Source organism: Mixophyes fleayi, chromosome 6 (genome assembly GCF_038048845.1).
Source record: "Mixophyes fleayi isolate aMixFle1 chromosome 6, aMixFle1.hap1, whole genome shotgun sequence".
Lineage (NCBI taxonomy): Eukaryota > Metazoa > Chordata > Amphibia > Anura > Limnodynastidae > Mixophyes > Mixophyes fleayi.
In genome coordinates this window covers 193,608,989-193,628,614 of record NC_134407.1, presented here as the reverse complement: position 1 = coordinate 193,628,614, position 19,626 = coordinate 193,608,989, and the positions used below count along the sequence as shown (strand labels likewise).

Here is a 19,626-nt window from a genome sequence, read left to right as displayed (position 1 = left end):
GCACACAATAGGAGCATCAGTTTCATATCCATATATTATTATTCTGTGATACTGTATATAGCTGGAGAATAGAAACCCAAATGAAAATATTTATTTGGGCCTTTCAAAATGTTTTTCAACATTTGTTCTGTGTTCCTGTTTTATCAGTACAGTATCTGACCTTCCTTCATCTCAAATTAAAAAAAAAATCTGCTGTAATCCCATTAACTTTTTCCATCAAAGTGTCTGCACGTCTGTCTGTTTTCCCCAGTTGATTGCGCTTCCAATTTTTATCAAAATTTAAGGATTTGTGTGTTTCTGACATCTCTCTCTCTCCTCTCTTCTCCTCCCCTCCATTGGATTGTCCACTGATGACGATGCACAGTTGCAGGTATGAATTTATATCTACATCCCCCATCTACTCCTATCAGTCTCTGCAATTACCCATCTTGCATTGAAGTGCTGACGCTATACACATTTGAGAGAGAAAAGGTTTTTATGTCGCACACATTTATAGAAATACTAAAGTAGGAATCATTTTACTCTGTGTTTAAATTACTCAGTTGACATTCATATATTGTATAGGATGCACTTTCTATTCTAGTTCCTATAATTTATTGAGGTATGACTAACTTGCTAGAGCAGTATGTATTCATTTTCTTAACAGGTAGTTAATCAAATTGTTTTACTACTGTTGGTACAAGCTTGTGTGGGGCATTAGGAGATCCTATTAGGATGTGTATTCATTAAGAAGTGAAAAGCGGTTTCTATTATAATGAATTATTCACATTAAATTCCACTTTTTTTTTCAAGTTAAATTCCCCTGTTGGTATTTCAAAGTGGATTTAATAAGGTGATATCTGCCCAAAATCATAAATCATAGCTTTTTACTCACATTTCACTTAATAGACACATTAGTTAGTTTTTTTTTGTGCTTTGTTGAACTTATTCCATCTACAAATGTATCAGTTAAAGTCTCACTGTTAGGACTGTTTTCAGGAAGCTATGGGGGGTATTCAATTGACCGGGTTAAGTCATTTTAACGCTGTTTTTTATCATTTTCAAGCGGGTTAGCTTTACCCGCAATTCAATTCCATTTTGAACGCTCCTTTTTTTTTTCATGAAACGGTCCTCTCGTGCTCCAGTAGACGGTCTGTTGAAATTTTAGGGTGTGCGAGAGGCAGCTGCGTTAAAAGCAATTCAATTGTTTTTTTAAGGCGGCGCCAATATGCTGTTTTATCTCGCACCTCTTTGGGGTGTGATAAAAATAAAAAACCTCTGAAAAGTATTTGAAATCATGTAATACTGAGAAAAAAAAGGATAAAATATGTTTATCACTAATGCCTAACATGTAAAAGTTGATTTTTCTTGTGAAAAAATAATGAAATAAAAAAATAAAATAAAAATCAATAATTAAATATATTTATGTATGTTTTTGGTACAAATATGTTTGTACTAATGTTTTTTTTTACATGGTATAGATGATTCTATAGTACAAAAATAGTTAAATAAAAAAATATGCTAAGTAAAGTAATAATGTAGATATCAACTAGAATGGTTGTGTAATGCAATAAAATGATTGAAAATGTAGCCAATCCTTTTTTTTGTGTTACACATGTCCATGTTAAAACTCCTCTTCACTCCCCTAAAAACTCGCAAACACAATGATTAACGCGCAGGGGCAGCGTTCCCTCTTTTTTAATTGAATTTCATGAGTTTTCACACTGTGTTAACTAAAAACTGTCGGTATACCAGTTAAAAATCTGCGGGTGATTTTTTTTTTTTTTTTAACATGCCGCGAAAAAAAATCTTGCGGTCAATTGAATACCCCCCTATGTGTTCACTGTCATTCATTCATACAAGGCGTATTGCTCGCTGCCTAATACATGCTCAAGTGCAGTGGTTCCCCAACTGTGCGCTTAGGCTCCCTGGGGGGCCTTGGAGATCTCACAGTGGTGCCTCGGCCAGGGCCAGTGGTAAGCAAGACGGGGGGGCTACTTGGTAATTATTTTGACTTAGGGGTGCCTTGAAAAATTTTTGGAGACCCTAAGGGTGTCTTGAACTGAAAAAGTTTGGAATCCACTGCTCTAGTCTATGTATGGAGCTGTAATACACATAGCAGTCTTGATCCACCCTACTGCTTTTTTGCACCTTGTATGAATGAAGAGACATCAATCTAATGATATCAGGAATAAGGACAACTTATGTGCACCACATCAAATAAACTCTTTCTCTCTTTGCTAGGCTATGCTCTATTGCCACTAATGCCCTGACTCACCAGTAGTAATTACTGACCGTATCCCATGCTCTGCCAATGAATTCAAATTTCTGTTTATTTCCAGGGTAAAGAAAAGTTCCTGGCGGTACTGCACAAGCATATGGAGGTGCACGGGACGGTTTATTTTGAGACCCAGAGGCCCCCCGAGGTTCCTGCTTTTGTGAAAAACCACGGATTGCTGCCTCAGCAGGATCTGCAGCAGCTGCTGAAAAAGGCTAAGGTGCTGTTATAAGGAGATTGACGTGAATCTGGCCAGGAGCAAATAGTGGGTAGAGGCGGGATGTGTATTACATTACAGAGGAGCAGCAAAGGCAATAGACTAGAGAGAGATGAGGGAGTAAAATCACCTTATCACTCTGTCTTACACATTCATCCACGCACCTCTGACATTCCCCACCAGTCTGTATCAACACGTCCGCCTCAACTCTATGATAACATATTTCCCCCCTGCCCCTGTAGTTACACATTCCTCACCCCCTCTGTATCAACACGCTACCTCTCCCCCACTGTAGCAACACTTTCTCCTTGCACCCTACTTACCTGTCCAGTTCTGAGTCTGAGCTCCACAGTAGTACATAGCAGCGAATCAGAGTGAAGCTCATTCATTCTGATTCGCTTCATCATCATTTATTTATATAGCGCCACAAATTCCACAGTGCTGTACAGAGAACTTGCTCACATCAGTCCCTGCCCCATTGGAGCTTACAGTCTAAATTCCCTAACAGACACACAGACTAAGCTCAATTTGATAGCAGTCAATTCACCTACTAGTATGTTTTTGGAGTGTGGGAGGAAACCAGAGCACCCGGAGGAAACCCACGCAAACACAGGGAGAACATACAAACTCCACACAGATAAGGCCATGGTCGGGAATCTTCCAGACTGACCTCGCTGACGAATGCTGATACAATGCGGGACCCGCAATACTACTGCAGTAGTATTTCTGTCCTTGTGTCCCGGTCTCTCTGTATTTTCCAGTTCCCCTTGGGCTGCAGACAGTGGCCTTGTGGGCTGCATTGTGTGCATCGGAGATCTAGACAGATAATCATGAAGGCAGAGAAGGCTGATGAAATCTTTTACCCATGTTCATTACTTGTAGCAAGAACATACATTTCTGGGCATTGTTGTTCTTTTTTTTTTGAGCGCTTGAGGTGTAATGAGGGTGACTTCAATCAAGGTTTAGACGGGGGGTGTCTCAATGTCCAGGGGGATACTGTACAATCTATTTATAAGTCTAATGTTCTTCTTTAATTAATTTGAACATTTTCCTCCTAAAATAGCCATTGCGTGACACCTAATTAGGTATTTTAGAACTCATCACAGTTAGACTGTTATGTTAATTTTTCCAATTTTCCTAATTGAGTTTTTAATTACATTGGTTTATGATTATCTAATAATAATTTTCTATAAAATGCACAGACTGCAAGAAAGGCTTTCCATTGAAGTGGTTCCAATTATTGCCACCTCCCAGGTGGTATCAAACCTGGTCAGGAATGCTTTCAACCATGCAGTTTCCACCCCTTAATTTCATCAGAATTTTATTTCACTTTAGAAACATAGGAGCATTTTCAATTCGGTCCAGAGATTGCGGTTACGCTCCCGAACAGCTGGTTAAGGTACTAGTCTGTACCACAACGACACCAATTTCCCTTCGCCCCCTCCCCCCATAGGGTGGCAAAGGGAAATCCACATTGTGGCAGAACCGTAGTTTCTTATGTATTGCGCAACTACCGCGCAACCGCTATCTCTGGACCTAATTGAATATGCCCCATAATGTCATGGTTTATTTACCAACAATTTTACTTTTATAACCCCCCCCCCCCCCCCTCCATGTCACCCAAAGCAATGATATGTTCTACCAACCTGGTCTACATTATATTACACCAAACTGGCCAATAATACGGTACACCAAACTGGCCAATAATACGGTACACCAAATTGGACTACGTGATATTACCCCAAGCTGGTCAACACTATGTTATACAAACTCCATAGAATATTGTCAAGGGTGGAATATATCATAAAATCATGGAGTGGGTGTGGTCAGGCTATGGCGATGGCTTGTCTAAGTGACGGATGGAGAAGTGCCTAGCACACATTTTCCCCCCCCCCCAACTCATTCTTCCCAGATCATGACTGTCAATCAGTTCCCCAACGCACAAACATACACGTTCTCTTTACTTACCAGAGGCGAGGTGCCTACCAGGCAATGTTCGCGATGAAAAGTTGAACTACTTTTTAGAGGAAAGGGAACCTCCTCTTATACACTACTTCCCTGATAGGCTGCGCTATATATTTAAGCACAGTTTCCATATCCATTTTTGTTTACAATGTCCGCGAGGAGTAGCAGTAACAACGGGTTAGCGCTTCCAGAATTTGATCTCAATAAGAAGTAGTAAATTGGGTTTTTTTGTGCCATTATCTGACATTTTCCTGGCATGTGTCATTGTATAATTTGTCACAGACCTTCTTTGTGGAATTTTAAGCCTAATTTGATTGTGGTGTTTCCATCATTTCTGCCGTAATTTGACCTGTGGCATCGTCAGGATATACAATATGTGATATGTGTGATTTGTGGTGGTATTCACCATTAAGATACAGGCCAAAATATAGGATTATAAATCTGTTTGCGTCAAGTACACCGTATTGTCTTATAATACTCAAAAAGTAGTGCTACTAAAAAAAAAATATATATATTTTGTTTTAAAAAAAAAAAGTATATATATATTATATTCATCAGTGCACACTAGTGAGATTGTTACGGCTAAAAATCCAGTACATGCTAAATTAATAGAGTTTTACTGCAATTATTAGATTGTGGTTTAGATTCCTTGATGTAGGTAGATTGCATTTAGGCATTATTGACACTTTTGCAGAACACCCTATTCAGGGTTTCCCAAACCCAGTCCTCAGGGCTCCCCAACAGTGCAGGTTTTCTGGATCACATGTGACATAATTAGGACCACCTGTGGATCTGTTACAATGTGTCAGTCAGTAATGAATACACCTGTGCTCCAGCAAGGAGATATGGAAAACCTGCACTGTTGGGGAGCCCTGAGGACTGGGTTTGGGAAACCCTGCCCTATGTGATTGAGTTATTGTAAAGTTAATTTAATGTATTGCTGGCTATCCATCACAGTCACTCACTTGTTCTCTGACTTTATCCATGCCTGTTGATTACCACTGTCCTCTAAAATTTACAAGGCAGGCAATGTCTGTGATATGCAAGTTCCAATGACTAATTTACATCTTTATGATCTGTAGTGGAGCTCTGTATTGACAAGCTCGCATAAAGCTTTGTATATTACAAGTACAGTCGCCAGGTGTCCTACAAGCGTCAAGCTGTTGTCAGGATTACTCAGCGGTGTCACTGAGATGTGATGTACTTCAATTGATATCTCCAGGTGGTCCATTGTTACATTAGTGTAAATTCCAGCCGATATGGTACATGGTGTGTGGTCATGATGGAATAACTTATCATCCTAGACATGTTTGTGGAGCATCTATACAAAATCTGCTGTGTTCAAGATCAGTCACTTCTTCACATTGGGTGTAGAAGCGATACTGGCATTGGTGTTGATGAGGCTGATGTCTTCAATAGCAAATTCTATATTTTGTCCCTCAACCTGGTGAATCACTGATTCAATAAACTCTGCTTATATTACCCAGCAATTCTGTGGGCTTATGACGTTGTTTCAGACTAATCCGTCCGCAAATCTGCCAACGTGTATGGTCCCACAAACACTGCCAATTCCAATGAACGTGTGCTATGAGGACTGTCAAAAAATGTTAGGTGATGACCACAATGTGGCTGTGTAGGTGGATGCGTTAGTCCTCTAGTCGCTAAGCAGTGCAGGCGGTACATCGGCTGCTTCATTTCCAACATAAGTCAATTACTGTATTGTTTTACTAGGAGTTCCAAAAGAAACAGCATAGTTGTATACAAGTAAGCTTGTAAGGTCACATACCCTTTAAGGATAAGTTTCCTTTACATGTGCAACCTCTGTTCAACAGCTGGACCTGTAAATATTGTGCACTCAAGCAACCCAAATGACTGCTTGTATGCCGTGGCTTTGGCGCATTTACAACAAACTCCACCAAACCAAAGGCAATATATTAGGGCACTCCTAATTCTGCAAAAATGTAAAAAAAAAAATCCAGTTATTTCTGAGTACTCTGGAAAAAAAGAGCACGTAAAGTGACTACTGACTGTTTTGGTTAAATTGAGACAAATATAAAGTAGCGTTTTTTTTCCCTCGCTGCAGCGGTGTGAAACATATGTTAGTAAATTGCAGCTGCTTGGTTTGAAAACAGTCAATTGATGGCAACTTTTGTTAAGAATTAGCGCACCAGTAACGTTAGACTAGGAGAGATTTTTAATGCAAATGCTACAAATCTGTATGAGCAGTGAAACATTTATGTTAATGTCACACAAGCAGAAGGGTATTTTGTTTCAGCTGGGTTCTGCCTGTACATGTTTTAGTATCCTCCTATAAAGGCTAAACAGGTTGCGCTAGTGCTTCCGCGGTTGCATACAGGAGGAAAGAGCTACTGAGCCCTGAGCTCTCATCGCATTTTGGGGAGCAGCAGGGCCCCCCAAACCCCAGGTGTATCCGCTAATATCAGTGCTGCTATGCCATTGGTATGGGGTTTTATCACGTACCTTCACATGGTAGTGAACGCTACTGGGATTTACCAAAGCAGCTCAATAACAAATATGGATGTAGGGTGGCGATGTGGCAAATGCAATTTATTGTAACCGTCTTGCATTGTAGGAATTATATAATGCTTAATATGGTTGATAAAAATCTAAAGAAATGGTTAGATTGTGGCGCTGTGTAACTGTAGCGTGAGGTCGATTAGTCCAACTTGTCACAATAGCTCAAGTACAGTGAGCACTTGTGGTGAAAACCAACTATTTATAGTTGTAAATATCCACTTTCTTGAGCCTTCGGTTTTTCCACCTTTTATATAGCTTTAATTGATGAACCTTTTTTTTTTTCTTTTAATGTTCGTTTTTAAATTATTATTTTTTTTTTTTTACAATGTATTTGTTTCTTAAAACCATTTCCAAGTTCTCAGACTTTAGTGCGTCAACCTTCAGATTACTTTAATTTATTGTCTTGTACGTGCCCTATTGCATACTTGCCAACTTTTTCTCGTTGGCTTCACGGGGAAGGTGGGCGTGCGGGGGTGGGGCTTGAGGAATCGCATAATTTTGGCCCCACCCCTTAAATCATTGTCACAATTTAGGCCAATTACAGCAGAGGATGGGGCTAAGATGTTGCGATATTTGCGTCATTAAGCCCCGCCACTTATCTATTGCGGGGGCAAGAACCGGGAGGATGCCCTGCTCTCCCAGGAGCCTGGGAGGTCTCCCAGAAATGCGGGAGTCTCCCGGACATTTCGGGAGATGAGGCAACTATTCGTTAAAGAAAAGCAGCTAATGAATCTCTAGAGACTGGAGTGTCTTTTACATTTCTGTCTCCATTGATGAAGTCATGTTGTCTTACCTGTCGGTCTTTGATTAAATCTTGGTCTCCATGAAAATGGCCACCTCCATAGGCATCAATACATGGACATAGGACACAATTTCTGAACTTTGTCATCATGCCACAGATGGTGAAGCCAACCACGTCTTGTACTGGCTCAGCATCAGGGAGAATGCCAGACTCTTTAGGGAGTGAGGATCACCCCTATTTCAGGGAGTCTCCCTGGCATTCAGGGAGAGTTGGCAAGTATGCCCTATTGTAACCTGCTGTCCACTAGGTAGTATTGTTTAATTTATTTGCCTTTGGACATGACACTATGGGCTAGATTTACTAAAGGGCGATTTGATGAAACAGCCACTTTCCGGCCGTTTTTCCGGTGGTTTCAAAAATGCCTGATTTACTAAAGGCATTTAAAAAGCCATCAAGATTTTAACAATGCTGAACATATAAACAGCCGAATTTACTAAGCTGGGGTTTGCAAAACCGCCATCCAAACAGCCAAAACAAAAGAGCTGGTTGTGATGGGTGAGATAGCTGAAACTGTATGCTGCTTGAGCTACCTTGCCATTCAGAACATCAGAGAAAGCACCACTGACATATAAATTTTGGGGGCAATTGTTATTTTTTGATTGAGGCAAAATAGCAAAAAAATTGAAAACATTTATATTATAAAGCTTTATCAGAAGAAAGTATGCACACATATATCCCATCAAAACTAAATGCATTGCAAAATTTCCAGACCATTTATACTTAAAGCCTATTAAAAACAAATTACAGCATAATTATTATAAGGGACAGGTGCTGTAGATAGAGAAGATGCTGAATATCATTGGTACTTAATGAGCACCCCCCCTTGCGAGCAATTAATTTAGCAGGCAAGGCAGAATGAGTATAAGAAATTGAGCGCTAACCAAATAAAATGAAGATGATATACATCACACAGGGCATCCTGAAACATTTACACAGACTAAGAAGCTGATGTCATCTATATTGACTTTGTTAGGCCCTTCCATATTTATCAAAAAGTCCCATTATAAATAAGATGGATGTTTAGGGTGTTGTGAAAGTAAGAGCATAGTTGCCTACTCTCCCGGAATGTCCGGGAGACTCCGGAATTTTTGGGAGTTCTCCCGGACTCCCGAGAGAGCAGGCAAAAAATCCCGGATCCTGAAGTCGCCGCTGTTGAAGATGGCGGGGGCGGGGTTAAACGGGGCCTCGTGGCCCCGCCCCCTGCTGCGATAGGCCAAAATGGGTTAAGATTGACAGGGGGCGGAGCATAACGGCGCACCACGCGAGGCCGCGCCCCCTCGACGGACCCCCTCCCGGACACCTGCCTCTTAAAGTTGGCAAGTATGAGTAAAAGTACTAAAACAGTCTTAGGCACCAGGCATTAATGCATGCCTCTTCCTGTGTGCATCTTTAATATAACAATATGCACAATGAACACAGGTGAGTTGAAGCAAAGTAGAAAGAAAGACACTGAACATTAGCATCAAACGAACAGAGAAGTGTAATAAATATCCAAATTCAAAACCATTTATCATCATCATCATTTATTTATATAGCGGCAGCAAATTCCATAGCGCTTTACAATTGGGAACAAACTTTAATGAAACAATACTGGGTAATACATACAGACAGAGAGGTAAGAGAACCCTGCTCGCAAGCTTACAATCTATGGGACAATGGGAGTTTGAAACACAAGGGCATGTGCTACATCATATTGCACACTGGACCAGCTAGAACGCAAAGGTAAAAGTACTGAGTGGGCTGTGTGTGTACCAATGTTGGTCATAGGGTTGTTGTCTTGTGTTAGCTGTGTAGAGGGTGGTAATAGGGGAAATTAAGATGGTGGTTGAGGAATATCATAAGCTTGTCTGAAGAGGTGGGTTTTCAGAGAACGATTGAAGACTAGAGGACAGTCTTACTGTGCGAGTGAGGGAATTCCACAAAGTGGATGCAGCCCGAAAAAATTCTGTAACGGAGCATGGGAGGATGTGATGAGAGTGGGAGAGAGACGCAGATTTATGGATGGATGTCTGACTAGACAGGCAGATGAGGGCTGCATGTATTTTAGGTGGGGTGTGTTAAAGACCCAAGTCTTTATCCTACAGTTAATTCATATTTTCCTCCTCCTAATGGTGCACACTGTTTTTACAAAGATACTGAATCTTTGGTATCTTGTCAACTTAGTTATTTTACTTTGATCTGATTTACAGGAAAAATAGTAGTTCCTGTGTGGTTCAACTTTCTTCAGGTAAAAAGTAGTTGGGTATCGAGTGTCCAATCTGAGAGTGCTGAAGCTGGGCTATTCAAGTCTGTTCTTCCTGGTGGTGGGCTGTAGCACTGAGACATTGAGGGCTGTGTTAGCCATGAGTTGAGCAATGGCTGGCAATGGAATGTACTGATTACAGATTCAGTCGCTGTAGTCAAAGCAGATTCTATGGCCAGAGAGCACGATCATTCACATGCAGAAGATAATAATGTCTGCAGGTCTATCTGGTGATCTGGGGAGGTCCGGCAAACTTTAGCCTGGGGGCAAGACTCGACTCAGCAGCCTCTTAGGAACATTTTAAAGGGGAAAAAAAATGTAGGTGACCCAGCCCAAGGTAGCCCACTATGGGACTGGCCCGGGGGGGTAGATGCCCCCCTGGCTCCACAGCCCAGCCTGCCCCTGTAGGTTATAGCCTAATACTCTCCTAGAAGATATTTTCCTTAATGCCACTTCATAGAAGAACTTTTAAACCTATAAAAAGTAAATGGCCAACCTGTCCATGATGAAATCACTCTCTCAGTGTCCACATTCAACCCCAAACTATACCTGTGACCTTTCTAACTTATTACACTCCTCCCCTCTCTAACTTTCTCTCCCTCTCTCACTTGGTGTAAGACAAGGTAACAGAGACATATTGACTTCATCCATGCACTGAGAGGCTGACTGGGGAAAAGGAGTACTGCCAAAATTATTGGTACTGAGTAACAAAGTTACCTGTGTACCTTTCAAATGTTTGTTAGGCCCCAACCAACTCGGGTCTGATTTTGTGTCCAGGAATCCATGAGACTGATTGTGCCTGAAATGTCCTCTGACTGCATCACTGCTGAGGAATCCGCACACCTTCATCGCTCTGCTCCCCTGATCCATCTCCCAGACTGCAGACAGAATCGACTTACTGCTCTGTAGAAGGACAAAGGCTTGATGTGATGAAGCGAAAGCTTTTTTGATTGTAGACGCAGTGAATTTTTGCTAGAAATTTCTTTTTTTATTGATTATGAACCAAACATATTTGTGTGGTAATCTACTGCTCTGCTTGACTTACAAAACCCCAGGCCTGGTTCTAAGTCAGCATTAAGCTATTGACTTTGGTCAGAGGAAGAGAGTCTTGGCCCCCACTTGTAAAGAACGAGCACGGCGAGGAGAGCAACAGTCATGTGGAACAGAAGAAGAGGACTATGGGTATTGGAATGTATGATTCTGTACCTTTTCACTAGCCTCTGTGTCTTCAAGTTAACCCATTTTTGCCATCTGGTGGTACAGAAAAATAATTTTCCATTCAGGTCAAACTCCTGTAGAAGCATATGCCTGTATGTGATATTTACCTCCTGAAAACAGCTGGTTGCTCGTCTACACTCGCTGAATATGTGACTGCCGCAGTCTATCTTTCCTGAGGACTAATACATGCAGACAGAATTGTTCCAAGAGGTTATTTCTACACCAAGTAAAGAGAACAGAATCTTCCACTGTACTCAGTCAGCATAAGAAATCATGAAACAGCGATTTCCAGCTTAGGAAAGTACTGTGCTTTTTGCTAACATTGTTAACCAATGTAGAACTGAAGCGGAAAACACAGCATTTCTGACCCACTATATCTGTTTTTGATTTTAAGGTCCCCCTCTTGATTGTGCCGTATGTCATCAGGACTTAAGCTCTTAGAAAATATTTAATCCATTACATGAATTCGTGGCAGGTCGTTTAGAAATTAATTCCATAGAGTCTGACAAGATTTAACTATTAAGTGACCATATGAAATGTGGCTGACTGCAGCCCTCTCTAAATAAGTAGATAGGACTCTCACAAAAAAGAACTGATAATCTCTTCCTAAACCATGGCAGAGGGGTATCGGGGTATCTTGATGTGACGTGTTCGCCACACAGGTTTGTTCAGTTATTACATTGAGGTAGCACAGTGGTTAGCATTGCATCCTCAAAGTGCTGGAGTCATGGGTTTGATTCTAACCAAGGCTCTATCTGTGTGGAGTGTGTATGTTGTCCCCATGTTTGCGTGAGTTTCCTCCGGGTGCTCCGGTTTCTTCCCACACCCCAAAGACATATTGGTAGACTAAGACTAATTGTCTTTTGACAAAATTAACCCTAGTGTGTGTGTGTGTGTGTTGTAGGGAATATAGATTGTAATCTCCACTGGGGTATGGACTGATCTGAATGATTAAATATTCTCTGTAAATATTAGTTTTGTAATATGTAGGTACTATATAAATAACTGTGAATAAATAAATTAAACTGAACTCTAAAATACCAAGAAACGTGTGCTGCACCATAGACAAGACATACTAATAATTACATTCATTACATGGATACTCCATTAATCTGCCATCCGATCATGTGGTTAGTTTGTTTGGACTTTGTACATAAGTTATCTCTCTTGTGAAGCCAATATACTACAAGAGCCGTCTTTATTGTACTTTGGATTGGTAAACACATACTCTGCCAACCTTTAAGAGATCCTAGAGGGGAGATCCTGGGGCTGAGTGTGGGGGGCGTGGCTGTGCGGATCTCTACATTAGCCCTATGCCCCACCCCCCGCATTGCTGCTCAAATGCCGCGATTCGTGGAATAATACAGCCGGGAGCAGGCTAGGGTGACCCGATTCGCTGTGAATTGGGTCATTGGGCTCCGCCACCACCTACTTCACAAGCGAAGTGATCTAGATGCAGGAGGTTACACTGCTCTCTCGGGAGTCCGGTAGAACTCCTAGAAATTCTAGAGTATCTGGACATTCTAGGAACTATGGGTGTAAAGATGGCATACTTCACTCACTTAGGATTACCGGATCAGCCATGTAAAACCAGATACATGGAAAATACAGACTGTCTGGATTCATTGCTTTAGATCAGATGTATGTTGCATATATGCATAGTATTACCAACAAGAATGCAGCTTGCATTTGAACCGATGTTATTCAACCATGCAGTATTAGTAACCCTACATTAACGTATTATATAACTGGGAAATGTTGTGCTAAGAATAACTGGTAATTGCTTTTACAGAGACAGCAGTTTCCCTGTGGTTTGCATGGCAACCATATTAGCTACATGGAGTTATTCTCTTATAGATGTATGTCTACAGCACATTTTATGTATGTACATGTGATGTGTTTGAGCAAGGGACTGGATTATGTTTTAAAGTATTAAACCCTATGAAATATCTATCTCTTTTGGAGCATACTTGCCAACTTTTGAAAAATAATTTTAAGGCGATTGTGCAAGTAGTAATCGGATGCCACAAGCAGCATGCCGTCAAAGGGGGTGTGTCTTCTCGGCCCGAGGGTGTGTCTTCTCGGCCCGAGGGTGTGTCTGGCTCCAATCATGGGTGTATCTAGCTCCTCCCAGGGTTGGGTCCAGTGGAACCTATAGTACCTTATTATCAGACAATTATTTACTTTACATCCATAATTAATAATAGAAAACTGCACCATTCAATATATGGGGGACAATTATTTTAAAGAAAAGGTTTTAATAATTTTAGGTTTAATAATCATTGAGCAGCAACAAAATACATCATTTTTCAATTTGAAATTACTACATGTTGAATGACGAAATGGGCGAGTAATAGTAGTTTTAACAATCCCAAAGTAAAGAAACAGAGTAGTTAAAAATGAATAGCGTTAGTGGCCTTGCCACATAAACAAAATCTCTGTAGTATGGGGCTCAGTGGTTAGCACTTCAGCCTCATAGCGCTGGGGTCGTGAGTTCGATTCCCGTTCAGGGCATTTGTATGTTCTGACCGTGTTTTTTATGGTTCTGCTCCGGTTTCCTCCCACACTCCAGAAACATACTACTAGGTTAATTGTCTGCTGACAAAAATTAACACTAGCGAGTGTGTGCATGTGTGTGTGTGTCTTAGGAAATTTAGATTGCAAGCTCCAATGGGGTAGGGACTGAATGACAAATATTCTCTGTACAGCTCTGCGGAATTGGTGGCTATATAGATAAATAATGGCGATGCTTATCGCCTCCAATAGAAAAACCGTTGCTTATATAATAATTACTTTCAGTTTTCCTTTTATAAATCTTGTTAAGGTTAGTCCAGTTAACATTAAAATTATTATATTTGTAAGAAACACAGGTACTTACTGTACTTGCAACACAGATCAGTCATCGAGCAGGTGTCAGTCAGTGGTGGAGGCGCATACCTCATTAAATTTGAAAATTGGAAAGGGGGACAAACTGCTGTGGCAAAGCTGCTGTGTGCTGGAGGGGTATGTTGTTTGTGGGAAGTGGGTGTGTCTTGCCCAAGTCACCTCAAGAGCTAGATTTACTAAACTGCGGGTTTGAAAAAGTGGAGATGTTGCCTATAGTAAAGAATCAGATTCTAGCTGTCGTTTTGTAGAATGTTCTATATAAATGATAACTAGAATCTGATTGGTTGCTATAGGCAACATCTCCACTTTTTTAAACCCGCAGTTTAGTAAATATACCCCCCAAAACTCCCACCCCATTTATCCCAAACACCAGATCACCTCTAGCCCCCTCCACTCACACTAAATCACTTCTAGTTACCTCCACAACAACTAAACGAACACCTAAAATTTCTCATCACAAAACGCCCACATAGGCAGCATATATGTTCCAGGCAACCGCACATAACTTGCTCCAAAATACACCGTATATTCTCTCTTTCTGACCCCAAAACAACCACTCAGCCACCCTGAAACATTAATACCCCTATTAACCCCCAAGACACTCGCCTTAATAGTGTCCACCAAATGTATTAAGTTTTACCCATAAGATCAGCAGGATCTTCTGGGGAAGGACTTTATTCCTTGTAGGTTGTTCCATCAGTACACTTCTCCTCCTGGCCAAGGGGTGGCGCTATTGCAAATAATCCAGCTGCTTCTACACATTAATGAGAAAAACCCAGAAAACCTCTGTGTCTCTCTTCCACTCCCGCTGGAAATGAGGTGGTTGGTAAGTATGGGGGCGAGACAAGACTGCCAGTTCACACACTATTTTGGGACTCTCCCAGACATTCCAGGCGGGTCTGCAAATATGCTTTTGGGTCACTCAGTGTGTTCTAGAGGTTGGGGAATTTTTGCCGCTTTGCTCTCCTCTTAATGAAGCTCCCGACTGGGTATGCATGGAGTTCCTTTCCTTATTTACTACAATGGTTTAACGAACATTAATTTATATGTCGAGCATTGATAATTTATGAGGAACAGCCTCTCCTAATTGATTTTATGTCTTGTAATTTTAAATTGCATTTATATTGTGATATTCTTGTTTGTGATTAAGTTACATTTGAAATACAGAATATTTATAGCACTTTGGCCTTCATGGTAAACTGCAAGTTCTTAATAGACATACACTGTGTGTGTGTGTGTGTGTGTGTGTGTGTGTGTGTGTGTGTATATGCAGAGAGAGAGAGATAGAAAGATTATAAATACATTTGGAACTACAGACATTTATCCAGTCGACTAAATTGCTACCTACACAAAGGCCATTTAACTAGTTTATTTGGTGAATTCCTTGCGGTATTGTTGTGATTATTTATTTATATAGAGGTTATTGTGATACGATTTTCTTCATTTTATTTTTTGCTGCAGTCGGCTTTAACTTTGCCTGTTTTTCCATTAGCTGTTTATAGGTTTTGGCTTCCCGTATGAAGGCCCTGCGCCCTTGGAAGCAATTGCCAATGGCTGTGTGTTCCTGCAGCCACGCTTAAATCCACCGCACAGCTCCCTCAACCATGAATTCTTCAGAGGGAAACCAACCTCCAGAGAGGTACGTAAGGGTACATTTTACCGGGCTTGTGAAAAAGGACAAACATTTTCAGCAACAGACCTTTCTGTTGTAACGGCGCTTGCTACAAGGTTGTCATGGTATATACATGGATAAGGTTTGTATTGAATTAACCACAAGCATAAAGTTGTGTGTCGCGCAGCAAGCCTGGGGGATTTAATCATAGCCACCTGACAAAAAACATAATTACCTCCATTAATTAGACAAGATTTCCTACTGAGTTCTGATGAATGGAGGTGTCTGTCACAGACTGTCAGGGAATGAGCGAGATTCGCGTAGCTGTATACTGATGTTATCTCCAAGATTGGACGCACTGAAGAGAGAAAACTCAAAGGTGGGAGGTGTAAGGACGTGTTAAGAATGTTGGCAATTAAGGAGCATGAAGCTAAGTAAATATACATACAGTGGTTCCCCAAATTTATTTATTTTTTTTACTTGATGCTGTTACAAAAATCTGACTTGTAATCATGTAAAATCCGAGAATCCGAGGGAAATCCTAGCCATACATTTTAATTAAAATACATTTCACATGCATTCATTTACTTTTCACCTTCTCCAGCATACCCTGTACTATAGGCTGTTGATTGTTTAACTGTGAGTGTTCCATGTTCTGAGACTCTCTGCAACACTCTCTTACTTTCTACAGGTGTCCTCTCAGCATCCATACATGGAAATGACCATTGGGAGGCCACATGTCATAACAGTGGATTACAATAACACCCAGGAGTTTGAAGCAGCTATCAAAACTATTATGAGGAGCAAGGTAATATGTGTGGAAGAAATATGTGCACTCTTAAATGAAAATTGTTTTCTGTTCATTTTCAGTGATATCTATAAATGTTCTGCACAAAAATGTTACATGTTAATTAAACAATTACAAATGGGAAAATTAAAAAAAGGTTAGTGAACCTTTAGTCTTTTAATTATAAAGGCCATCTGCCAAGGTCGAATGTGCCCTGAGGCTATGGTTATGGGTTTGAAGGCATAAACCTTTTCATTGAGGAGTTATTATTTTAACATGAGGATTAACCCAAGTGATATGCAGTCTGCATAATGTCATGTATAAAGATTCAACCTCTTCCTAACATTATTTTTCAAGGTCAACCACTGTGATCATTAACATTTAACTTGTACATTTCACAAGCTCATCTTATTGCAGATTGTTTCTGTGATTAAATTTAGCCCTGTACCCTCCCTATTCATGTTGTCACAGGGAGGTGAATCATTACAGGAATTATTGATGGCAGAGTGAGACTTGTTCACTGTATAAATATATTAATTTAGCCTCCATATCTCTCCTAATGGCCATTGTCCTGTGCAGTGTAGATAGGATCCCAAGCACCAGGTGGAAAAGATAACTTCTAATCGGTTTACAGAACACTGGAAAGAATTCCCTAACTCCTTGGATTTGGGTATTTGTAGACAGAACATGATTATTCACTAAGTAACATAGGCACTTGTCTAGGGGCCTAGGGTGCAGTCTAAGTGGTCGATTCAGTCCGGTTGGATAAGGGTAACTTTTCTCTGGCACAAATATACCTCACCCTTTTCGTGCACCCAAAGTTCTACATATCGTGCCTCACTTTTTCACCCAGTGCGATCGATTTCTCTACTTGCCAGACCTCAGGTACAACTGTGAGTAGCTCTTATTTTCCTGTTGTTTTTGCCTAAAATGTTTGGCGACTGGTGGCAGATATTGTGGAGCTACTTGTTGCAGCATGCACTGGCAACCATTGTCTGGAAGAGATGTCCTTCTAGTCAGTGGCTGGCAATGCATGCTGGGAAATGTAGGTCCACAAGAGCAACCGAAAATGTAAAAAAATGTAATAGAACAAAACACTCTCTAAACCCTCGTTCATCCCCTTTATTACTAAAGAAATACATTTCTTGCAAGGCTAATATATAGATTACAGTGAGATTTTCAAGCACATTTATGCTTAATTCCCACTGACCTTGAATCTTTTCGCCATCTAATGTGTGGCGAGCAGATTAAGGCGAGGAGAATTTATTTAGTGTGATTTGAAAATGTCAGAAAAAAACAATTTTTGCGTTTACATTTCTCTCATATTCCTTCTATGGGGAAATAACATTGGTGCGAAAAGCCCTTTTTTTTTTTTTGGTAGCGCTACAAAAGGTGAAGAATTGAATTGCATGAAAAATTGAAGGAACATGAATCACACTTGCACACGTGATGCATTATCACAGGCAAAAACAGGGAAATGAATTGGCCCCTCACAGAACAACATAAATCAGTGACAAGCAGAGAGAACAGTAGCTGCTGTGACTACGGCCTGTCAGTACCAGCACAGCTGTCATTACACTGCCGGAGCATGAGAGCGGGGCAGGACCACATAAATAGAATAGGGGCTACACCTGAAGTGACAGGATATCATGGTGTCGATTTTTGAGAGATGGGTGTAAAGCAATATGTTAGTTTTAGCTTTTAACTCAAAACCTGTGGAAAATTCTCTAATGCTAAAGAGACTAGTTGTCACAAGATGTGACCACATCACTCTCTGATATCCCTGTCTTTGGCACCATCATATCATCAGCTATTTTTATAGCGCTACTAATTCCGCAGCGCTGTACAGAGAACTCACTCACATCAGTCCCTGCCTCATTGGAGCTTACAGTCTAAATTCCCCAACATACACACTCACAGACCGAGAGAAAGAGACTAGGGTCAATTTTATAGCAGCCAGTTAACCTAATAATATGTTTTTGGAATGTGGGAGGAAACCGACGCAAACACAGGGAGAACATACAAACTCCACACAGATAAGGCCATGGTCGGGAATCAAACTCATGACCCCAGTGCTGTGAGGCAGAAGTGCTAGCCACTAAGCCACCGTGCTGCCCAGAGCACCTTCAACCAGTGTGAACTGTCCTTATCAGGACACATTCAAAGTCTTTGCAGGACCTTGCCACAGGCTGTCTCGGTTGTCTGTGCAAAATATTTTATTCAAAGCTGCAGGTAAACGTTTAAGGGGTTCATGTAGAATTTGATGCATTTCTACCTAAATGCAAGTAGGAGAAAATGCATGCATGAAAAAACACATTAAACAAAATGCGCGTCTGCATTTTTTGATATACCACAGCCACAAAATACTCTGCTATACTGCTATCCTATTTCTGACTTCTGATTCAAATTTTATAGACTAGGAAGATAGAAAGGAGATATATATATATATACACAATAGGCTTTAGGTAGATAATATCGATTAGCAATCCCCACTTATCGGTATATGTGGCTGGATCACCTATAAATAACTTATTGTAATAATATATTTAAATTATTAGCACAGTGCACCAATTTATATTGTTGCAAATTTACTGATTCTTGATACTGTGTATTGGAAATGTACTTATTTTATTATATCTTATGGCACTTTGTATAGGAAATGCCTTCATTTTTGAGGTATTGATTTGTAACTTCTGAGACAGGATGTCATGATTGGATTTGTATAACTTTTCTAAAAAAAAAAAAAAAAAAGGTCCCTAATTTTAATTAGACCTTTTCATCTCAATGGCCAACACGTTTGTTCAGCCTGTATACACAGCAGGGGGTCCACTGCGCCTCTGTCTGTGTGGCTTGTATCCTGCATTGCAGATCCTGTCCATATGATGCACACAGAACCTTTTGGTAATATAACAGATTAGTGTAAATTTTGTTATGTTTGCATTGCATTTAAATCCATGTTTGGGGAAACATATTGCATCCTGATACTAAAAATAACTCAGACTTCTTGGAGCCAGCAAAGAGTTCAAGGTGCTGGCTTACCCCCTGATAGGCTGTGTAAACTGTATAAAACAGCACAGGCTTGTACTGAACTGTATCATTATT

General features: G+C 40.6%; 1 protein-coding gene across 1 annotated transcript in view; it reads left to right on the top strand.

Moving 5' to 3' along the window:
- The window catches only part of MGAT5B (alpha-1,6-mannosylglycoprotein 6-beta-N-acetylglucosaminyltransferase B), a 76,949-nt gene that overhangs the window by 46,588 nt on the left and 10,735 nt on the right, over nucleotides 1-19,626 (top strand). Inside the window, exons 13-16 of the mRNA XM_075177748.1 lie at nucleotides 365-370; nucleotides 2,322-2,477; nucleotides 15,618-15,764; nucleotides 16,429-16,545. Coding sequence (XP_075033849.1) covers nucleotides 365-370; nucleotides 2,322-2,477; nucleotides 15,618-15,764; nucleotides 16,429-16,545 — 426 coding nt within the window. The remainder of the gene's footprint in view (nucleotides 1-364; nucleotides 371-2,321; nucleotides 2,478-15,617; nucleotides 15,765-16,428; nucleotides 16,546-19,626) is intronic.